The 18674-nt window shown below is 58.5% G+C and overlaps 2 protein-coding genes and 1 pseudogene across 4 annotated transcripts in view; 2 read left to right on the top strand and 1 right to left on the bottom strand.

The window, feature by feature from the left end:
* Positions 1-3231, top strand: part of TECPR2 (tectonin beta-propeller repeat containing 2) — a 138663-nt gene extending 135432 nt beyond the window's left edge. For both annotated transcript variants that reach the window (XM_050796667.1, XM_050796668.1), the window contains exons 18-20: positions 1920-2061; positions 2532-2681; positions 3070-3231. In XM_050796667.1, the coding sequence (XP_050652624.1) occupies positions 1920-2061; positions 2532-2681; positions 3070-3224 (447 nt within the window). In that variant the 3' untranslated portion in view covers positions 3225-3231. The remainder of the gene's footprint in view (positions 1-1919; positions 2062-2531; positions 2682-3069) is intronic.
* Positions 3232-9002: 5771 nt separating this feature from the next.
* LOC126960213 (uncharacterized) lies at positions 9003-9095 on the top strand (annotated as a pseudogene).
* A 5437-nt stretch (positions 9096-14532) lies between these two features.
* On the bottom strand, positions 14533-17500 carry ANKRD9 (ankyrin repeat domain 9). 2 transcript variants are annotated; one of them, XM_050796382.1, is made up of 3 exons: positions 17230-17500; positions 16157-16231; positions 14533-15626 (listed from the first exon to the last, which is right to left on the bottom strand). In XM_050796382.1, exon 3 carries the CDS (start codon positions 15571-15573, stop codon positions 14620-14622), a length of 954 nt encoding a protein of 317 aa, XP_050652339.1. In that variant the 5' UTR covers positions 15574-15626; positions 16157-16231; positions 17230-17500; the 3' UTR covers positions 14533-14619. The 2 variants fall into 2 exon arrangements, with proteins under 2 accessions (XP_050652339.1, XP_050652340.1); XM_050796383.1 differs by lacking the exon at positions 17230-17500 and adding an exon at positions 16340-17015.
* Positions 17501-18674: the final 1174 nt, after the last annotated feature.

The raw sequence follows: 18674 nt of genomic DNA, 5'->3' as shown, positions 1-18674 counted from the left end.
AACAAAATACAAAAATTAGCCTGGTGTGGTGGTGTGCGCCTGTAGTCCCAGATACTTGGGAAGCTGAGATGGGAGGATCACTCGAGCCGGGGAGATGGAGGTTGCAGTGAACCGGGATTGCGCCAGGGCACTCCAGTCTGGGTGACAGAGCGAGACCCTGTCTTAAAAAAATTTTTTTTAAAGAGAACATTCTGACAGCCAGAGTCAGGTGGGGGCAGGAGGGAGGGGGTGACCCTGTGCCTGTCAGTGTTTCAGCCGTGGAGTTGCGACCAAGTCTGAGCGTGCTTGGGATTTATATTCACCGCCATCCCTCAGCTTAGCTTAACTTGTTGGTCTATGGAACCCCCTTTCTATACATCACACCCATTTCTATTCCATGGACCTGGGGTTCAGAGGCGCAGATTTAGGGAAAAGCTGCTCTAGGCTAAGCCCCCATTCCAGGGGGATGCAGGGAGTCCAGGGAAGGGAGGGGAGAGGCCTGTGATCACTCCGCAAAATAGGGCTGGGTGGGGAGGCCGGGCAGCTGGGGAAGAAACCTGCCACGTCTGGGAGGACCGGTTGGTCCTCAGAGGACCTGGCAGCAGCAAAGGCAGACACTGGCCCAGGCGGTGGTGATCGGTGGTGATGTGCCCACAAAAGCGGCCACCACCCCATCCTCCTCGCTGCCCTGTTTCTCCATCCTCCATGTCCTGATCCACTGGGGCTGAGGCGTGAGACTTGGTGCCCACGGGAGGCATTTCATACATGTGTTCACCAGCCCACAGTTAGGGGCCCCTGCCCAGAGCAGCCGGCGGGTGAGGATGCGGGCAGCCTGGAGAGGGCACCTCAATCGGGGAGGCGCAGGCGGAGGGAGGTCCTGGTGCCCGAGGGCCCTGAGAGTGTCTGGACCTGGCAAGTGTGTGACACGGGCACTATGACAGGAGCACTGTGTGGCCAGAGTGTGGCACAGGGCATCCAGTGTGATTGTATTCCCGGCAACCCTGAGCACAAAGCAAGGAGCAGGAGATGTGTGGCGACAGCAAGGGACCCGCCAGTTTCCACTGGGTGGCCCACTCAGGGTCCCATGGAGGCTGACCAGGAGGGCAGGGACCCAAGACCACAGATGTAGCAGAGAAGACTGTGGGTTCCAGAAAAGCAGGCAGCGCCAGGCAGTGGAAGACAGCCAGCCCCTTGGGGCTCAGGTCACCCCCCAGCACTGCTGGTGACCAGTGGCCCAGGTCCTCCAGACAGTGCTGTGCTTGCTGGCACGGAGGCCTGGTCCAACCGAGTGGTGGGCAGCCCTGGGGCAAACTGGAGCTGCCAGTGGACAGCAAACAGGACACTGAAGGGACTTCCTTCTGTCCTGTGAAGAGCAGACAAAGAACCAGAGATGCTGAGCGTGGACAGAGGCTGCCCAAGGACCAGGGCAGGGCGGCAGTCTTGTGCCACGACCTGGGCAACAGGGACGTTGCCTGCCCGGCAGCACATTCGGGAGGACGGCTATGCCTAGAGGAGAGGGGCGTCAGCTGAGCCAGGATGGTGAGGGCGGCACAGGCAGGTGGCAGGGGCTCCTGGGCTGGCGTTACTGTTTCTCACAGTGCCCACCACGGTCCTTCACAGCCAGGTCCGCCGTGCCTCTCCTCTCGTTCCTCCACTCTCTGTTCACCTGGGCCGTCCCTGCCCTTCTTGGTCTCCTGCTGGAGTCCATGCTGGTATCTGCTGGGCTGTCCCTCAGTCTGGCCCACCTGACACTCTGGAGACAAGTGACTGTCTCCCCTGTGAGACTGGCACCGGGGGCAGGACATGGCCTCTCTGCCTCCTGCGGGGCCCACCCTGGCTGCTGCATGCTGCCACTAACATGTCCCCAGTTCTGGAAGCCTCCTGTCCCTCCTCTTGTCACCCAACTCCTGCCTTCCCTGAAAGTCCCTTCCCACTTCCAGCCTGCCGGGGTCAACTTGGTCAGCGTCCATTCCAGCCCCAACGACCAGATGCTGTGGGTGCTTGACAGCAGGTGGAACGTGCACGTGCGGACCGGGATCACCGAGGAGATGCCTGTGGGGACCGCCTGGGAGCACGTGCCAGGTAGGAGCCCGCAGACAGGGCCTGCGGTGCAGGCCAGCCGGGTCTGCCATCACTGGGGACTGCTGGGCACTCCCTCCAGGCTACTGTCTGTGACGCAGCCTGGTCCCCACCACACCGCAGCCTTTGTGCTGGGGCTGTGCTGTTGCTGCTGCTTCCTGGACCGGGGGACAAGCCTCCAGTCATGTTCCTTGTTGGGGGAACCCAGGCCGTCCTGCTGGTGCTTTCGTGGGAGGGTGGTTTGCACACTGCCCAGGCTCTTCTGTCCTTTGACTTCTGGCTTTTGGTGGCTTTGCTGGCCCTGCCAACTGGGTGTCCTTTCCCTCGGCTCCTGCCCCAAGCCCAGCCCAGCATGGGCACTCCATCCCTGCAGGGACCCTGGTGGAGGAGGGCAGCGTCACAAGATGGGCTCGGGAAGCAGTGGCCCATCCCGTCCACGGCAGGGGCTCAGGAGGGGCCCTGTCTGCCCACAGGGTTGCAGGCCTGCCAGCTGGCGCTGAGCACCAGGACCGTGTGGGCCCGCTGTCCAAACGGAGACCTCGCCCGGCGGTATGGCATCACAGACAAGAACCCCGCCGGAGACTACTGGAAGAAAATTCCCGGCAATGTGTCATGTTTCACAGGCAGGTGCCAGGGGCCGTGGGCTCAAGGCTGTTGTTCCCTTGGGGTTCCCAGGGCTCCTGTGGACCATGTCGGGGGGCTCTCAAAGAAGCTGCCCCCACTGGGCTCCACTCTCCCAAAGCAAGAACTGAGGGCAAAGCAGGAGTGTGTCCCAAGGAGGGAAGGGGCTGGACACCTGGGCTCTGCCAGAGTCTCCTGGGCAAGGACAGGGTGCTGTTGACATCCACTTACAGCTGAAGGTACGAAGTTCACATGGAGATGGTGGCTTGTCCAGGGTCCCCCACCTAGAATGCGGCAAGCCCAGACCTGCGCCCAAGCTCCTAGTGCCATCTGTGCCCACCCCACAGTCTGTGTGATTGACAAGTACGTGATTGGCTCTTGTCCCTGCAGTGACTGCGTCAGATGAGCTGTGGGCTGTGGGCCCACCCGGCTACCTCCTCCGACGGCTGACAAAGACGTTCAGCCACTCGCATGGCACCCAGAAGAGCAGCCAGGCCGCCATGCCCCACCCTGAGGATCTGGAGGACGAGTGGGAGGTCATCTGAAGGAGCCCTGGCAGAGTCACGCGGAGGGGCCAGGCATCCGTGGTGGGCACAGTGGCTTCGGTGTCACTCCCTGGTGGACGTGCTGCCTCGACACTTGTCCAGACACCTCTGGCCAGGTTGGACCTGCACACTTACTTTCATCTATGTTGGTTTCTGTCTCGTTCCAGAACCCACAGCCTCCACCCGTGGCTGGCGCAATTGCTGCAGCAGTGGAGTTCAGGACAGTGGCGACTGCCCGGCTGCATGCTCTCCGATTACCCGCGTGCTGCCGTCCTGGTCTCATCCACAGATAGCTCCAGCTTTTGTTGCTGGGAGTGGTCTCCGGAGGCCTCCCAGAGCCAAGGGCAGCCGGGCAGCTGGTTTGGCCCAGGGCCTCTTTCCACCTGAGTAGCCCCAGGGCCAGGTGGAGCCAAAGGTCAGCTCTCTGCAGCGCAGGATGTGCTCGGTGATGGCTTCGTCCCATCACAGGGGGTGTCCCCCCAGAGACAAAGCTGCAGAGCACATTCCACGCCAGACACTCTGGCCAGGAAGCCGAGGCTGGGCCTGAGAGGAGAGCACTGGCCATGCCACACGCACATGCACACCATACCACACAACACACCTCACCTCACCACACCACACCACACCTCACCTCACCTCACAACACACACCACACAACACATACCACGCCACACCACACCTCACACCACACACCACACCACACTTCACACCACAGAACATATCACACCTCACCTCACCACACAACATACCACACAACACACACCACACCACACCTCACCTCACCACACAACATACCACACAACACACACCACACCACACCTCACCTCACCGCACAACACACACCACACAACACATACCACGCCACACCACACCTCACACCACACACCACACCACACTTCACACCACAGAACATATCACACCTCACCACACAACATACCACACAACACACACCACACCACACCTCACCTCACTACACAACATACCACACAACACACACCACACCACACCTCACCTCACCACACAACACACACCACACAACACATACCACGCCACACCACACCTCACCTCACACCACAGAACACACCACACTTCACCTCACCACACAACACACACCACACAACACATACCACGCCACACCACACCTCACCTCACACCACAGAACACACCACACTTCACCTCACCACACAACACACCACACCACACCTCACACCACACACCACACCACACTTCACACCACAGATCACACCTCACCTCACCACACAACATACCACACAACACACACCACACCACACCTCACCTCACCACACAACACACCTCACCTCACCATACCTCACCACACAACACACCATACCACACCACACCTCACACCACACACCACACCACACTTCACACCACAGAACATATCACACCTCACCTCACCACACAACATACCACACCACACAACACACACACCACCACACCACACCTCACCTCACAACACACCACACACACACACACACCACACCACACCTCACCTCACCTCACACCACAGAACACACCACACTTCACCTCACCACACAACACACCACACAACACACACACCACACCACACCTCATACCACACACCACACCACACTTCACACCACAGAACATACCACACCTCACCTCACCACACAACATACCACACACCACACACCACACCACATCTCACCTCACCACACAACACACACCACACAACACACCTCTCCACACACCACACCGCACCTCACCACACAACACACCTCACCTCACCACACAACACACACCACACAACGCACCTCACCACACAACACACCACACCTCATCTCACCACACACCACACCTCACCACACAACACACCACACCACCTCACATACCACACACCTCACCTCACAACACACACACCACACTGCACAACACACACACACCACACCACACCTCACCACACCACACACCTCACACCACAGAACACACCACATAACACCTCACACCACAGAACACACACCACACAACACACCACACCACACACCTCACCTCACAACACACACACCACACCTCACCACACCACACAATACACCACACCACACACCACACCTCACCACACCACACCACACCTCACCACACCACACCACACACCTCACCACACAACACACCACACCACACCTCACACCACAGAACACACCACACTGCACAACACACCACACCTCACCTCACAACACACACACCACACCTCACCACACCACACACACACCACACAACACACCACACCTCACACCTCACAACACACACACCACACCTCACCACACCTCACATCACACCTCACCTCACAACACACACACCACACCTCACCACACCACACCTCACCTCACAACACACACCACACCACACCTCACATCACACAACACACCACAGCAAACCACACAACATACCACACCTCACCACACCTCACAACACACACACCTCACCACACAACACACCACACCTCACCACACAACACACCACACCTCACCACACCTCACCCCACACCACACCTCACCACACCTCACACCACACCACACCTCACCACACAGCACACCACACCTCACCACACCTCACCACACAGCACACCTCACCACACACTACACCTCACCACACACCACACCTCACCACACACCACACCTCACTACACCTCACCTCACACCACACACCACACCTCTCACCACATACACCACACCTCACCACACCTCACCGCACCTCACATCTCACAACACAACACACCTCACCACATACCACACACCTCATACCTCACAACACAACACACCACACCACACAACACACCTCACCACACCTCACACCTCACCTCACACCACACCTCACCACACCACACCTCACCACACCACACCTCACACCTCACCACACCACACCTCACCATACCACATCACACCTCACCACACCACATCACACCACACCACACCTCACCACACTACACCTCACCATACCACATCACACCTCACCACACCAGATCACACCTCACCACACCACATCACACCACACCACACCTCACCACACCACACCTCACCACATCACATCACATCACACCACATCACATCACATCACACCACACCACACCTCACCACACCTCACCTCACCACACCACACCGCACACCACACCACACCACACCACATCTCACCTCGCTGCCCGCACACGACGCAGGCTGCCCGCCTCCTGGAGAGCACACTTCAGCTGAAACAGTAAAGCCTGATGGGTGCAAATGGAACCTGGACGTGTGCATGTGTGTCCCAGGCAGGGACGGCACAGGAGGGTGCATGGGGCGTGGGGAGCTGAGCCAGGGTCGCTCACTCAGAAATGTCTTTGGAATGGTATTTAACTAATGCTGCTGGCAGACATCCTAAAACCAGATGCATCCTCAGAAGATGAGTCTACTAATTATTGCCTTTTTTGTTTGTTGTATTACAAACCTGCATAAAATACCTCATTTCAAATCAAATCTTACAAATTTAGAAGAGAGATGTATTTTCCGAAAATAGTGGAAGGCCTTTGTTCCTTCCCGGGTTTGTCCTGAGCCTGCACTGTCCCCGCCTGCAGCCTCGGAGGGACGGGCATCCCCACACAGACCTGACTGGCAGGGCGGGCCCGGGACCTGCGGGCTGGCTCCGAGTGGCAGCGCATGCCTGCTGCAGAGTATGGGTTGACACTCGACAAGTTGAAATCAGTGCCTCTATGGATGGCTGCCCCTTCAGACAATGGGCAGTGCCCACCCCGCCCACTGGCATCTGCGTGGGAGGGTTAGGCCGCCCTACCACACATCCCGCCCCCTCCCGGAGGCAGCTGCAGGACAGGACACCAGGCTAGCTGCTTTTTTTAGACTGCCTCTGGCCCAGGCCCAGTCCTCGGTGTCAGGGAGTCCCCAGGCCACAGGTGGAGGGTGATAAATTATGTTCCCTGACAGGACCCAGCCAGCTACATAGGTGGAGGTTTTCCATGTCCAAATGAGGTCAAGATGCCGAAATCCCAGATCTGACTTCTCACTTCCCTTTTCTAGAACCTTTTGTAAAAGTTGGTGGCAGCAGAGGCAGCCCCAGGCCGGGCTGCACCTCTCTGTGTCTGTTGTGCCTTGCCCGGCGCCTCACGGATGGCAAAGCTCTCCTCACCCACGGGACTGTAGTGCAATTAAACCCGCGTCTAGGTGATGCTTTTAAACTTGTAGCTTCGTGCTTTGTACAGTTTTCTTTCTGGTTTTAATTTTTAGTTGTGCTTTGAGTCAGTGCAATAAACTAGACTTTTTCCAAACCTGGTCGAGTGTGCTGCCTGAGCTGTGAGAAGTGCCCTCAGCCAACGCTCATGAGGGCAGTGCAAGGGAGAACCTGCCAGCCCAGCACCACCGCAGGCAGAGTGCGTCAGCAGACCTGTCCCGGCATGGCTGGTGTTGAAATACACACCGGTTTGCCCAAGTGGCTGTTACGGGGGAATGGCCACTCCAGAGCTGGCTGTCCCCCATGGTAGCCTCTGAGGAGGATGCTGTGGGGTGAGGTCCAGGGCTGCCTCCTCATGGAGCTGTGGGCAGGCATTGGAGGGGTTCAAGCCCCTGGTTCTACATCTCCAGCCAGCAAACGAAACCATATCACAGAAGTGCCCTGCTGGAAACTAACACACGCAAAAGATGACGCCCAGAACAGCAGCAGGACACACCATGTACCAGGAAATGACCTCAGCAAGAAACCTCAGGCCATGTGAAGAGCGGCAAAGCTTTCCAGAAGGCATAAAAGGAAACTTGAATAAAGGAAGATCTGTTCCACATTCCTGGATGGAGGACTACACACATTATGGAAAGACCTCATTCTTTCCAAAGGAATTTATAGGTGTAGCTTGATTTCACTTCCAATCCCCACTGGGATTGTTTTGTTGGGGCAGGCAGGGAGGAATAATGTTAGTGCCCACAAATGCCCATGACTGTGGCCAATGTGCTGCTCACCAGAGCCCTGCAAGGTGAAGTCTCATTAGCCCCTTGAGACTCAGAGAGGTTAGGTAGCTTGCTCAAGCTCACCCAGCACTGAGACTGGAAGCCAGCTCTGTAGAACTGCAGACCCTGTGCTGTTTGATGCCTCCTCACTGTTCCCTGTCACTCCTGGGAAGAAGAAACTGGTGAGAACTGCTAAGTGATGACAGGTGGAGCCACAGCAGGGGCCACTCTATCGAATGGCAGGGCCCAGACCCTCGGAGGGCCAGGCAGCAGCCTAGCGAGGCCCACAGGGAGGAAGCAGAATGGAGGGGGCAGCTCAGATGCGTTTAAGGAACGGCGGGGGGCGGGGGAGGTGTCACAACTAATGTGGCCACTGCTTCCTTCTCTGGACAAAATAATATTAAATGGATTAAAGAATCTAAAACTAGTGGGGAAACTGATTTCTGGATGGCAAAGGCTTTCTAAACTCAAAAGTGATGGGACAAGCCACAGAGGAAAATAAGTATGTAGATTTGATTTCTCCAAAATGTAGAAATGCTGCTGGGCACAGTGACATGCACTTGTAGTCCCAGCTACTTGGGAGGCCAAGGCAGGAGGATTGCTTGAGCCCAGGAGTTTGAGACTGCAATGAACTATGATCACACCACTGTACTCCAGCCTTGGCGACAGAGCAAGACCTTGTTTCTCAAAAATAAATAAATAGAAGGAAATAAATGTAAAAATGCTGCAAATTAAAAACCTCAAAGAAGGGGAATAATTGCAACAAACGGGAATTGATGTTGAATATTTACCTTAAAAACTTATACAAACAATACTAGGAGTGCGCACGTATACAAAAATCGTAATGATACAGAGGTTAGCGTGGCCCCTGCGTAAGGATGACTCGCAAATTTGTGAAGCGTTCCGTAAATATATTTATTAACTAAAAACCAATAGGAGGAGCACTTCAAGTCGAGTCTAAGGGCCCTTCACAGAAGCAGAAGGAACACTGGTCCAAACCCCCAGCACCCCAGAAGGAGAGGTGAGATGGGAGCAGCCTGGGAGCCCCCCATTGGCGCCGTCCTGCTGGGAAAGCCAGTCCTAAGAACAAGTCCTAAGTCAAGGAAAACAGTATAGCCTGTTTATAATTAGGAAGCACTTAAAACAGCCTGGCATTTGGGAACAGCCATGTTAACGGGAGCAAAGTCCCCTCATGAAATATCCTGCAGCTGTTAAGAAGCACGTGTGTGCAGGAAGCGGCCGTGCAGGACCTCACTGCGCCAGTGTGAAGTTCCCGGGCTTGGTCGTGAAAACGTGGTTCCGTAGGAAATCAGAGGGAGAAAGGGAGAGAAGGGGGAGGGAGACAACCCAAACGTTGGAGGGTATTTGTTGTAAGCTTCAAACTTTCGGCAGGTTTGAAATGTTTCATAACTCCAGGGAGGAGGAGGAGGGGCGAAAAGAAACAAGTTCTCCACTTGTGATGAGCAGCTAGTCACAGTGGTTGCCTGGAGTATATGCCTTTTTGTATCCTTTGAATTTCCAGTCATGTAAATATATTATTTATTCCAAAAATAAATCAGATTTACATTTTAAAAATTCAGTTGTCTCTAACTACTCTTTGTTATCAAGGCTGGTTGAGTCAAATATCACAAAATAGACACCAATGACTTCTTAAAAATAATATTTACGGCCCGGCCGGCCGCAGTGGCTCACGCCTGTAATCCCAGCACTTTGGGAGGCCGAGGCGGGCGAGGTCAGGAGATCGAGACCATCCTGGCTAAGAAGGTGAAAACCCCGTCTCTACTAAAAATACAAAAAACTAGCCGGGCGAAGTGGTGGCGGCGCCTGTAGTCCCAGCTACTCGGAGGCTGAGGCAGGAGAATGGCGTGAACCTGGGAGGCGGGGCTTGTAGTGAGCCGAGATCGCGCCGCTGCACTCCAGCCTGGGCGACTGAGCGAGACTCCATCAAAAAAAAAATAATCATATGTACAAAGTACAGTGGGGGAAATGCTTATACTATAAGGTTAAAAAATACTAAATTGTATAACTGATCTGCTTTCATACATATATAAATATGCACAGAAAAAAAATGTAATATATATGTGCATAGAAAGACCTGGAAGAAACATACCCCAGAATGCTAGCAGTGCTTGTATGCGTGCAGATGACGCAGTCAGTTGGCACCTTTACTTGTACCGTGAGTGCTTAGGGGCCCCGCCTCCGGGAACCATGTGGGGTGGTGGGGCGCTTGAGACAGTGTTTCCCTGGCAGGGCCCTGCCACACCGTGGCCTGGACCTCTCTACTCAATCCCCAGTGTTCCACAGTGAGCATGAATTTTATAAGCAGAAAGAAATTACTTTCAAGAGCCAGGCGCGGTGGCTCACACCTGTAACCCCAGCCCTTTGGGAGGCTGAGGTGGGCGAATCACAAGGTAAGGAGTTTGAGACCTGCCTGGCTAACATGCTGAAACCAAGCCTCTGCTAAAAACAAAAATTAGCTGGGCGTGGTGGCAGGCACCTGTAATCCCAGCTACTCAGGAGGCTGAGGCAAGAGAATCGCTTGAACCCGGGAGGCAGAGGTTGCAATGAGCTGAGACCACACCATTGCACTCCAGCCTGGATGACAGAGAGAGACGACATCTCAAAAATTAAATAAATAAATAAATAAATAAACTTTTAAGAATCACCAATAGAAATCTGTCTTTCCCTCCATCTTTTGTTTGTTTGTTTGTTTCTTTTTTGAGACAGAGTGTTGCTCAGTCGCCCAGGCTGGAATGCAATGGCGCAATCTTGGCTCACTGCAACCTCCGCCTCCTGGGTTCAAGCAATTCTCCTGCCTCAGCCTCCTGAGTAGCTAGGAGTACAGGTACATGCCACCATGCCTGGCTAATTTTTGTATTTTTAGTAGAGACGGGTTTTCACTATGTTGGTCAGGCTGGTCTCAAACTCCTGACCTCGTGATCCACCCGCCTTGGCCTCCCAAAGTGCTGGAATTACAGGCGTGAGCCACTGTGCCCAGCCTTTCCCTCCATCTTGATTGCAGTGGTGATTACACACGTAGACATTCATCAGAACTCATCAAAGTATACACTTAAGACTGTGCATTTTCAATCTGAAAAGTATCAGGGCAAAACCACACGCTGCAGAGGGGCAGGGCTCCTCCAGCAGTTACTTACTTCCCTTGAAACAGCAGCTCAAACATGGAGTAGTCTTCTGTGACTAAACTTCTTTTCCCTCCTCCTAACTTCCAGGAAGATCCTTGTTCTGAATAGGATTTGAGGTAATTTAACTGCTCTCAATACGGAATTTTAAAGTTGGTGAAGAAGTCGACGGAAGGGGAAGTCACAGTAGGAAAATCAAGGTACTATCGGGATGAAGTCAGCACGCAGAGCAAGCCCAGCAAGGCCCAGGCACCAGAAGGCCTTAGTCCCTGCCCACCTTAGTCCCTGCCCACCTTGCCCAGGCCAGCCAGACAACACGGACTGCCCTAGAAGGTCACCTCAGGGAGATGGGGGTGGTCTCTCACTGCTGGATATTGATGAGCCAGGAGGGCTAAGCCTTCACTATCCTCCCTAACAGACATTTGGGGTGCAGAAATGCTGATCCCTGAATAGAGTTGGGATTCAGGGTCCTTGGGAACACTGGGCACCTGGTGGGTGGGTGGAGGGGCAGGACTGGCTGCAGCTATGTTCCCTTAGAAACAGACTGGTGGAATTAACGAACTAAATAAATGAACCAAGGTGCTTTGCCCCCCCCCCAAAAAGTGAGTTTTGTTCTGCATGGAGCGACTGTCTTTGGGAAGCCACCAAGGCCACCTGCCAACAGGCAAAAGCTGTGCTGCTGTCTGCCTGGCTGCCTCCAGCCCTCCCAGTCCTGCAAGCTCATGGCCAGGACGATAAGGATGACAGGGGGTAACACCATGGTCCTCGCTGCCCTTCCTGGGGCAGGAGGGCCCAGAAGGCTGATAAGCCAAACCCAGGGCCGCCCTCGGCTGCTTATCTGCCCAGCACCTTTCCTCTAGGTCCTCTCCTCCCACCAGTGTGGGGGTCGGGAAGGGGGTTGCAAGGGGAAGGGGTTGTAGGGGGAGGGGGGAGGGGAGGGGGTCGCAGGGGGAGGGGGTTGCAGGGGAAAGGGGTTGCAGGGGGAAGTTCCTGAGCCACACATCCCTGGAGACTCAGTGGGAGTAGCTGTACCGGGAATCAGGCACCATTCTGCCATAAGGCTGTGTGAGAGCAACTGGCCAGCTTCCTCTGACTTCCCTGTCCCCTCACCCAAATGGATGACATCAGGAGCTAATGGCCCAGGCTGCCCTCCTGCTGCGGTGGCCATAATTCTTGCGGCAGGCCCGCCCTGCACTCCGCGGGCCAGCCTGGGTGCCTCATCCTGGTCACCTGGCAATGGGTTTCATGGGGCCCACTCTCCGTGCCCACAAGCCTGTGTCCTGCCTGGCCAGGCAAGGAGTCCCGGGGGCAGGCAGCTGCCTCACCCCCGCATGACCCCCCAGCCCAGGGGACTCAACGGTGCTGTCATCAAAGGGGCAGCTGTAGGTCTAGGGGGGACATGGAGGGGACTAGCTCTGGGCCTCTGGCATTGTGGGGCTGACCTATGGAGAACAGAGCTGGAGCTGGGGGGACATGAAGTCTGCATGTCTACAGCCCCAGCAAGGAGCCCAGGCTTTCTAGGCAGAAGCTGTTGGGGCATCAGGGCCCCATGGGCTCCCCAGGCCCAGCCCCTAAGAACCACGGCAGCTACACCACACCACTGTCTCCACTTCCATATCCTCCAAAGAGGTACCTCCCCCCTCCTATGGCATCTCTGATCTGAGGACCTGCCACCTCCCAGAGGACCAGAGGCCCTGATGCCCCAAGTCTTGGGCTTGGAAAGATGTTAATATCCACTGCCCCAAGTGCCAAGGTTCAGAAGCACTGGTCCAGGACACACAGCAGCAGGGAAGTGGAGCCCTCACTCCAGCCTACAGTCTGGGCTCCATCACTATGCTCCCTCTCTATCCTTCCCTCCCCACAACCAGGGCTGTGTGCCCACCTAACACACCACACACTTCCCAGAAACAGGAGTCACATCCTTTTCAGGGCTGGTAGGGTGGCTGAAGACAGCCCAAAACCTCCTGAATGGAAAAACGTTGATGGGGAGACTGAGGGCCAAGGTACAGGCCTGTCCAAGGTCACCCCCAGGGTGGCGGATCCAGGACTCCAGGCAAGATCTTCCTACTGTCCAGGCCTCTCCCCACCCTCTCTTGTGTGGCCCAGCACCCTGGACTCTTCCACGCCCAGGTGTGCTCCCCACAGGCACACTGGGGGCAGGGTAGGCAGCAGGTGCCCCCCGCCAGGATGGTGGCTCTTCCTTCGGCAGACCTTCAGCCCTCTGCTCCTGGCAGGACATTGTGGCCCTCCTGCCCACGTTGGTGCGGGTTGAATTTCACGGCCCAGCAGAATTCCCGGGCAGGGCAGCCTGGCCATTCTCCCTGGTCTCGGCTCTGAGGGCGTAGACCCAGCCTCTCAGCCTGGAGTCGTGGCGAATTCATGAACAAGCCTCCATTTCCAGAACCTTCCTGAAGAAAATAGCTCTCCAGGCTGGGGCAAGAAGCCTGTCCCTACCGTGATAGAACCACCCCTCAATAACCCCAGACACCACCTAGCACCCACTGGGGGCCACCCAGGGAGCCCACCCAGCCCACTCTGGGCTTGAACAGAGGGCAGGCCTGGAGGAAGGTACATCTAACCCCACTGACCGACATGCAGCTGGAGCCAGGGCCTGCTGCCACCGCAGAGGTGAGAAGCAGGAGCAGCAAGACCTGGTGCCCATTAGTCATGGGAGAAGAGCAAAAGGGGGCGACAGGGACAAATTCAGGCCCTGGGTGGGCTGCCTGTCAGGGGAGTGATATCCAAGGAGGAGCTGGTGGTAAGTGCGGGGTGGTGGATACCAGGTACAACTTGGTCATGCCTCAACACCAACCACCACGGGCCTACCAGCCACGTGTGCCCTCCCTGGCCTGGAGTCCACAGGGTGCAAAAGGCTGATCGCACAGGACCTTCCGAGAGAATCCTACGCTGCAGAGCTCGTTCTATTGGTTTCCAGGCCTTTTTACACGCTGTCCTGCTGCTTGGACATGCCATTCCCCACCCCTGCACCTACCCAGCTCCTGCGGCACTCAGCTGTCACCCACTCTGGGACACACACCTGTCCAAGGCTCTAGATCAAGGTGAGAGGCTGCTCCTCACTCCTTTCCGGGGCTGGACAGCGAGTTGAAGGCCCGAGCCCAGCTGCACCCAGAAAACCTGCCACTTGGAACTCACCTGACCATCTAAGCCCAGCCCCCAATGCATGCGACAGATGAGGCAGAGATTGTGCTATACAGAGATCAATATATATAAAGTGCCGGGTACAACGCTCTGAAAAATAGTTTTGTCCCAAAATCCAGCGCGTAGGATGCTCCGGGCCTAGCCCTTGCCGGTGAGGTCCAACGGTTGCAGGAATGGGGGCAGCGGCAGCTCGTCCAGGGCCTCCGGGAAGCGGCCTGGAGAGATGGCGGTGACCAGCACCTGCATGGCGCGCGCGAAAAGCGAGGGCGGCGCCAGGCCCGCCAGCCACTGGAACTTGTCCTCGCCCAGCAGCCGCTGCCAGCGCGGCCGGTCGCCCAGCAGCTCCTGGCGGGCCGAGCCGGCGGCGCCCACCGGGGTGTACAGCGCCAGGAGATCCAGGAGCAGCAGGCGGCGCTGGCGCGGCTCCCCTGGAGCTGAGGCCAGGGCTCCGGCGGCGGAGGGAGTGGCCCCGGCGTCGCGGCCCAGCTGGCGCAGCAGCAGCTCTAGAGGCGTAAGGCCGCCGCCGTCGCGCAGGCCGGGCGAGGCGCCGTGGCCCAGCAGCAGGAAGAGACACTCGGGGCGCGCTAGCTCGCAGGCCACGTGCAGCGACGTGCCACCGCCCTCCACGCGGCTGCAGCCACGCCGGTCCAGCACGCGCGCCCGCTCCTCCGCCGGGAAGTCGCGCAAGGTGCGCAGGATGCGGCGCAGAATGCCCACGCGGTTGTAGCGCACTGCCAGCGCCACGTGCGGCCCGGGAGCCGCGCAGCAGCGGAAGCCGGCGCTGGGCGGTGCTAGCGCGCGCCGCGGGAACGTGGCCAGCAGGTAATGTGCGTACGCTTGGTGGTCGTGCACGAGCGCGTAGAGCAGCGCCTCAGAAGGCGAGTAGGCGGCGGCGCGCCCCCGCTCGTCCCAGTGGAAGGCCTCACTGGCGCGCATGTCCTCCAGCAGCCACACGGGTAGCAGGTCGCGCACCGCCTGATAGAAAGCGAACGACGACTTGCGGCACTGTTTCTGCGCCCGCGAGCGCGCCGCGCCCGGGCCCTCGGGCCCGCCGTCCGCGCCACCCCCAGGCCGCCGCGCGTCCCACGGCATGCTGGCGGCGGGGCGCTCCTGGGCCTCAAGGCATGGATCCCGCGAAGGCACACCTGCGGGAAAAGGAAGGGGCCACGGTGAGGCGCGGGGAAGCTGGGGAGGCCCAGGGACTCCCCTCTGCCCCTCACACAGCCCCTCCGGTCCTGGCCCACCAGGCCCTCATACCTACCTCCAGCCTTGGCCAGGCCCTTCCAGTCACCCCACAGCTCCATCTCTCCCACGCCCAGAACCCCCGCCTCCATCCTTGATCTAGTTGTACCTGTTCTCCCTCCTTGAAACTGACTTGCTCTCTGGCACCTCTGCTGGAAATGCCCTTGCTGCCCATGCCCTCAAATCTTCCCTCCCCTCTCCAACCCAGGGACCCACTGGAAAAGCTTCTGTTCCCACCTAAGCCAGGTTCATACAACCCAAAAGAAAAGGCCAGGGAGGGGATGAGGAAGCTTGGGCCCACATCTCAAGATAAGGCAAATCCACTCTCCAGCCCAAGCGCAACTCTGACCCTGACCTCCGACCCCAGACCACTTGGAGGCCCCTGGAGCCTCTTCCAGGGCTGTTCAGAGGCATGATCTAGACTCAGACCTACCTGGTTCCTGCACCGCGATCACCTAGTTCGGGGGATGTGGGTCTATCACTGTCCCTGGCCGAGCCTCAGCTTCATCTGTAAGAAAGGGGAGGGGTGGACGACGGCTGTGCGGGCGGGGTGAGCCTGGGGTGAGCCTGGGGCGTGGCACCAGCCCTCTATCCAAACATGTTTGCCTACACTTACAGGTTAGCACCCCTAGCTCCTGGGAGGAGACAGGAGGCTGAAAACAACTTGGAGACCGGTGTGCACCGCACCGCATAGTCTGCCATCCTCTTCAGGTCTCATACCTCTTTTGATCTCCCCAACTACTAGATGAAGCGGGTACTGCCATCCCACTTTCCAGCAGGGCAGAAGCTTCTCCAAGGTCAGCAAGCCACAGCAGAGCCAGGCCTAGAACTCAGGTCTCCTGTGTCTCAGTTTGGGCTCATTCTAGAATTGGTGGGGACCCCCAACCCACAGGGAATCGAGCTTGAGCCCTGACCCTGCCTTCTGAGTCCCCAGCCCCGACCTGAGCATAGGCGTCTGACCTCTGGCTCTGTCCCAAGCTCCCTACTTGCCTTCTTTCAAGGGTAAGCCCTTGGTCACAAGGGGCCTGGTACAGAAGGCAGGCCGCGTCCACACACACTGACTGGGTCACTATCATTGGCAGTAACTGAGTTAAAGAGAGCCGCACGGTGAGGGTGGGCTGCAGCCCGTGGACGACACCGTGACTGGAGCCCCTTCCCCAAGCCTGGGCCTCCGGGCCCCAGGTATGCCCTGTGCCGGCACGCGTGGGGCGCCGGGCGGGTTACGTAAAGTTCGGCCTCCCCACGTCACCGGGCAGAGTCACGGCCGCGGCTCGTGAATAGGGGGGTTGGGCCATCGAAGGCAGCGCCGCGCCCGGGGCCGCCCGCCATCTCCTCCTACCCGTCCCCTCCCGGCCGGCACGGCCAGACGTCGGGCGGTGGAGGGTCGCGGAGGCGTGCGGGGCGTCTGCGCGCAGGTGGCCGGCGCAGCGAGGGCTGCACCTGCATGCGCGTGTGCCGGGGAAGGAGGGGGCGGCCGCGGGCGCGGCGAGGGGTACGGGGACTCACCATGGGGGGCGCCGGGCCACAGGCCGGGCGTCCCCGCCCCTGCCGCGGGTCGGAGCGCGCGCTGTACCCCGCGGGCGAGCGGGCGAAGGTCCCACGACGGACGCAAGGGAGGGAGCCGCCGCCGCCCGCGCCCGCCGCAGCCGCGCTCTGAGCCGCCGCGGCTGGATCGCAGGGCGGCGGTGCCGTTGCCGGCGGCTGGCGGGCGGGCGGCGGGCGGCGGGCGGCGCAGTGCGGCCCCGGCCAGGCAGGACCGCGGGACCGTCCGCCGCCGCCATTGGCCCGCGCCGCCGGCCCCCGCCACCGCCCATTGGCCGCAGCGCTGCACCATTGTTACGTCACCGGCCGGCGGGCGGAGCGCACCGCTGGACCCGCGGAAAACTTCGGAGAAACTTGAGGGAGCGCGGGCGGGGGGAACAGAGAGGAGGGGCGGGGCCGTGGCGAAAGGGGCGGGGCGGGGAGGGCGGGGGCGGGTCTCCCGGAACCCGAGCTGCGTGCGAAGAAAGGCTACGCGCTCCGAGCGGCCCCGACCGGGGAGGGCGCCGCTGCTCTGTGTGCCCGGGCGCGCGCGTAGGTGGCCCGCCCTCCGCCGTGCGTGACTTTCCTTGTCACGTCCAGCTCCCCTTTTCTCTGACCTTCCGTGACCTTGGGAAAAACCTCCGGGCTGTTACCCCATCTGCAACGTGGGAGGGCCCGGGGTAGGAGCCGCCACCCCCAAGGGCTCCACTGCCTTCTGCCCGGCCAGGGTCGTGCCTGGCGCGCCCCCGCTCCAGCTGACCCGCGCAAGGGAGGGAGGGGCGGACGGATGGGGACAGCTCTTTAGGAGCGCGCACTGCGCCCATCTCGGCCTCAACACTCTTGTTTCCACTTCGTTTCACGACCACCAGCCACAGTAGACACAATGATCCCCAGTTCATCCGCCAGCAAATCAGGGCTCAAGAGAGGTGTCCTCAAAGACAGGAGCGGCCAGGAGGGAAACCGGGGGTTTGCCCTGCGGTTCTTCCCACATTTGGATGGGATAGATTGGATTGGGCCTCGGCCACCCCTACCGTCTCCGTGGGGGGTTCCAAGGTTTGGGGTCATGACCTAGGGGGCTTAGGAGCCTGGGTCCATCTTTACTAATTTATGGCCTCACTCGCCCCAGCGGCTGGGAATTCTAGGTCCATTTTACAGGTGTGGACGCAGATCTGGAGAGGGGCAATGACTGCCCAGCCCCCCATCCATCCTCCCAGACACGACCTTCCACCTGGAGTCCCCAACACATGGCCAGGCAGCTGGGGTCTCATGGTGAAATACCCACATTCCATGCAAGGGCTCTTTCTGGTTCCTTCCCCAGAATGCTGTCCCTGCCCTTCCAGTACTATCTCACCAGGGAGACCCTCCACTCGGCTCCATCCAGGCAAGGCCTCTGCCTCGCCCCGGTGGGAGGGGCCTGGTCCAGAGGGCAC

Source organism: Macaca thibetana, chromosome 7, assembly GCF_024542745.1.
Source record: "Macaca thibetana thibetana isolate TM-01 chromosome 7, ASM2454274v1, whole genome shotgun sequence".
Lineage (NCBI taxonomy): Eukaryota > Metazoa > Chordata > Mammalia > Primates > Cercopithecidae > Macaca > Macaca thibetana.
This window is presented reverse-complemented; position numbering and strand designations above follow the sequence as displayed.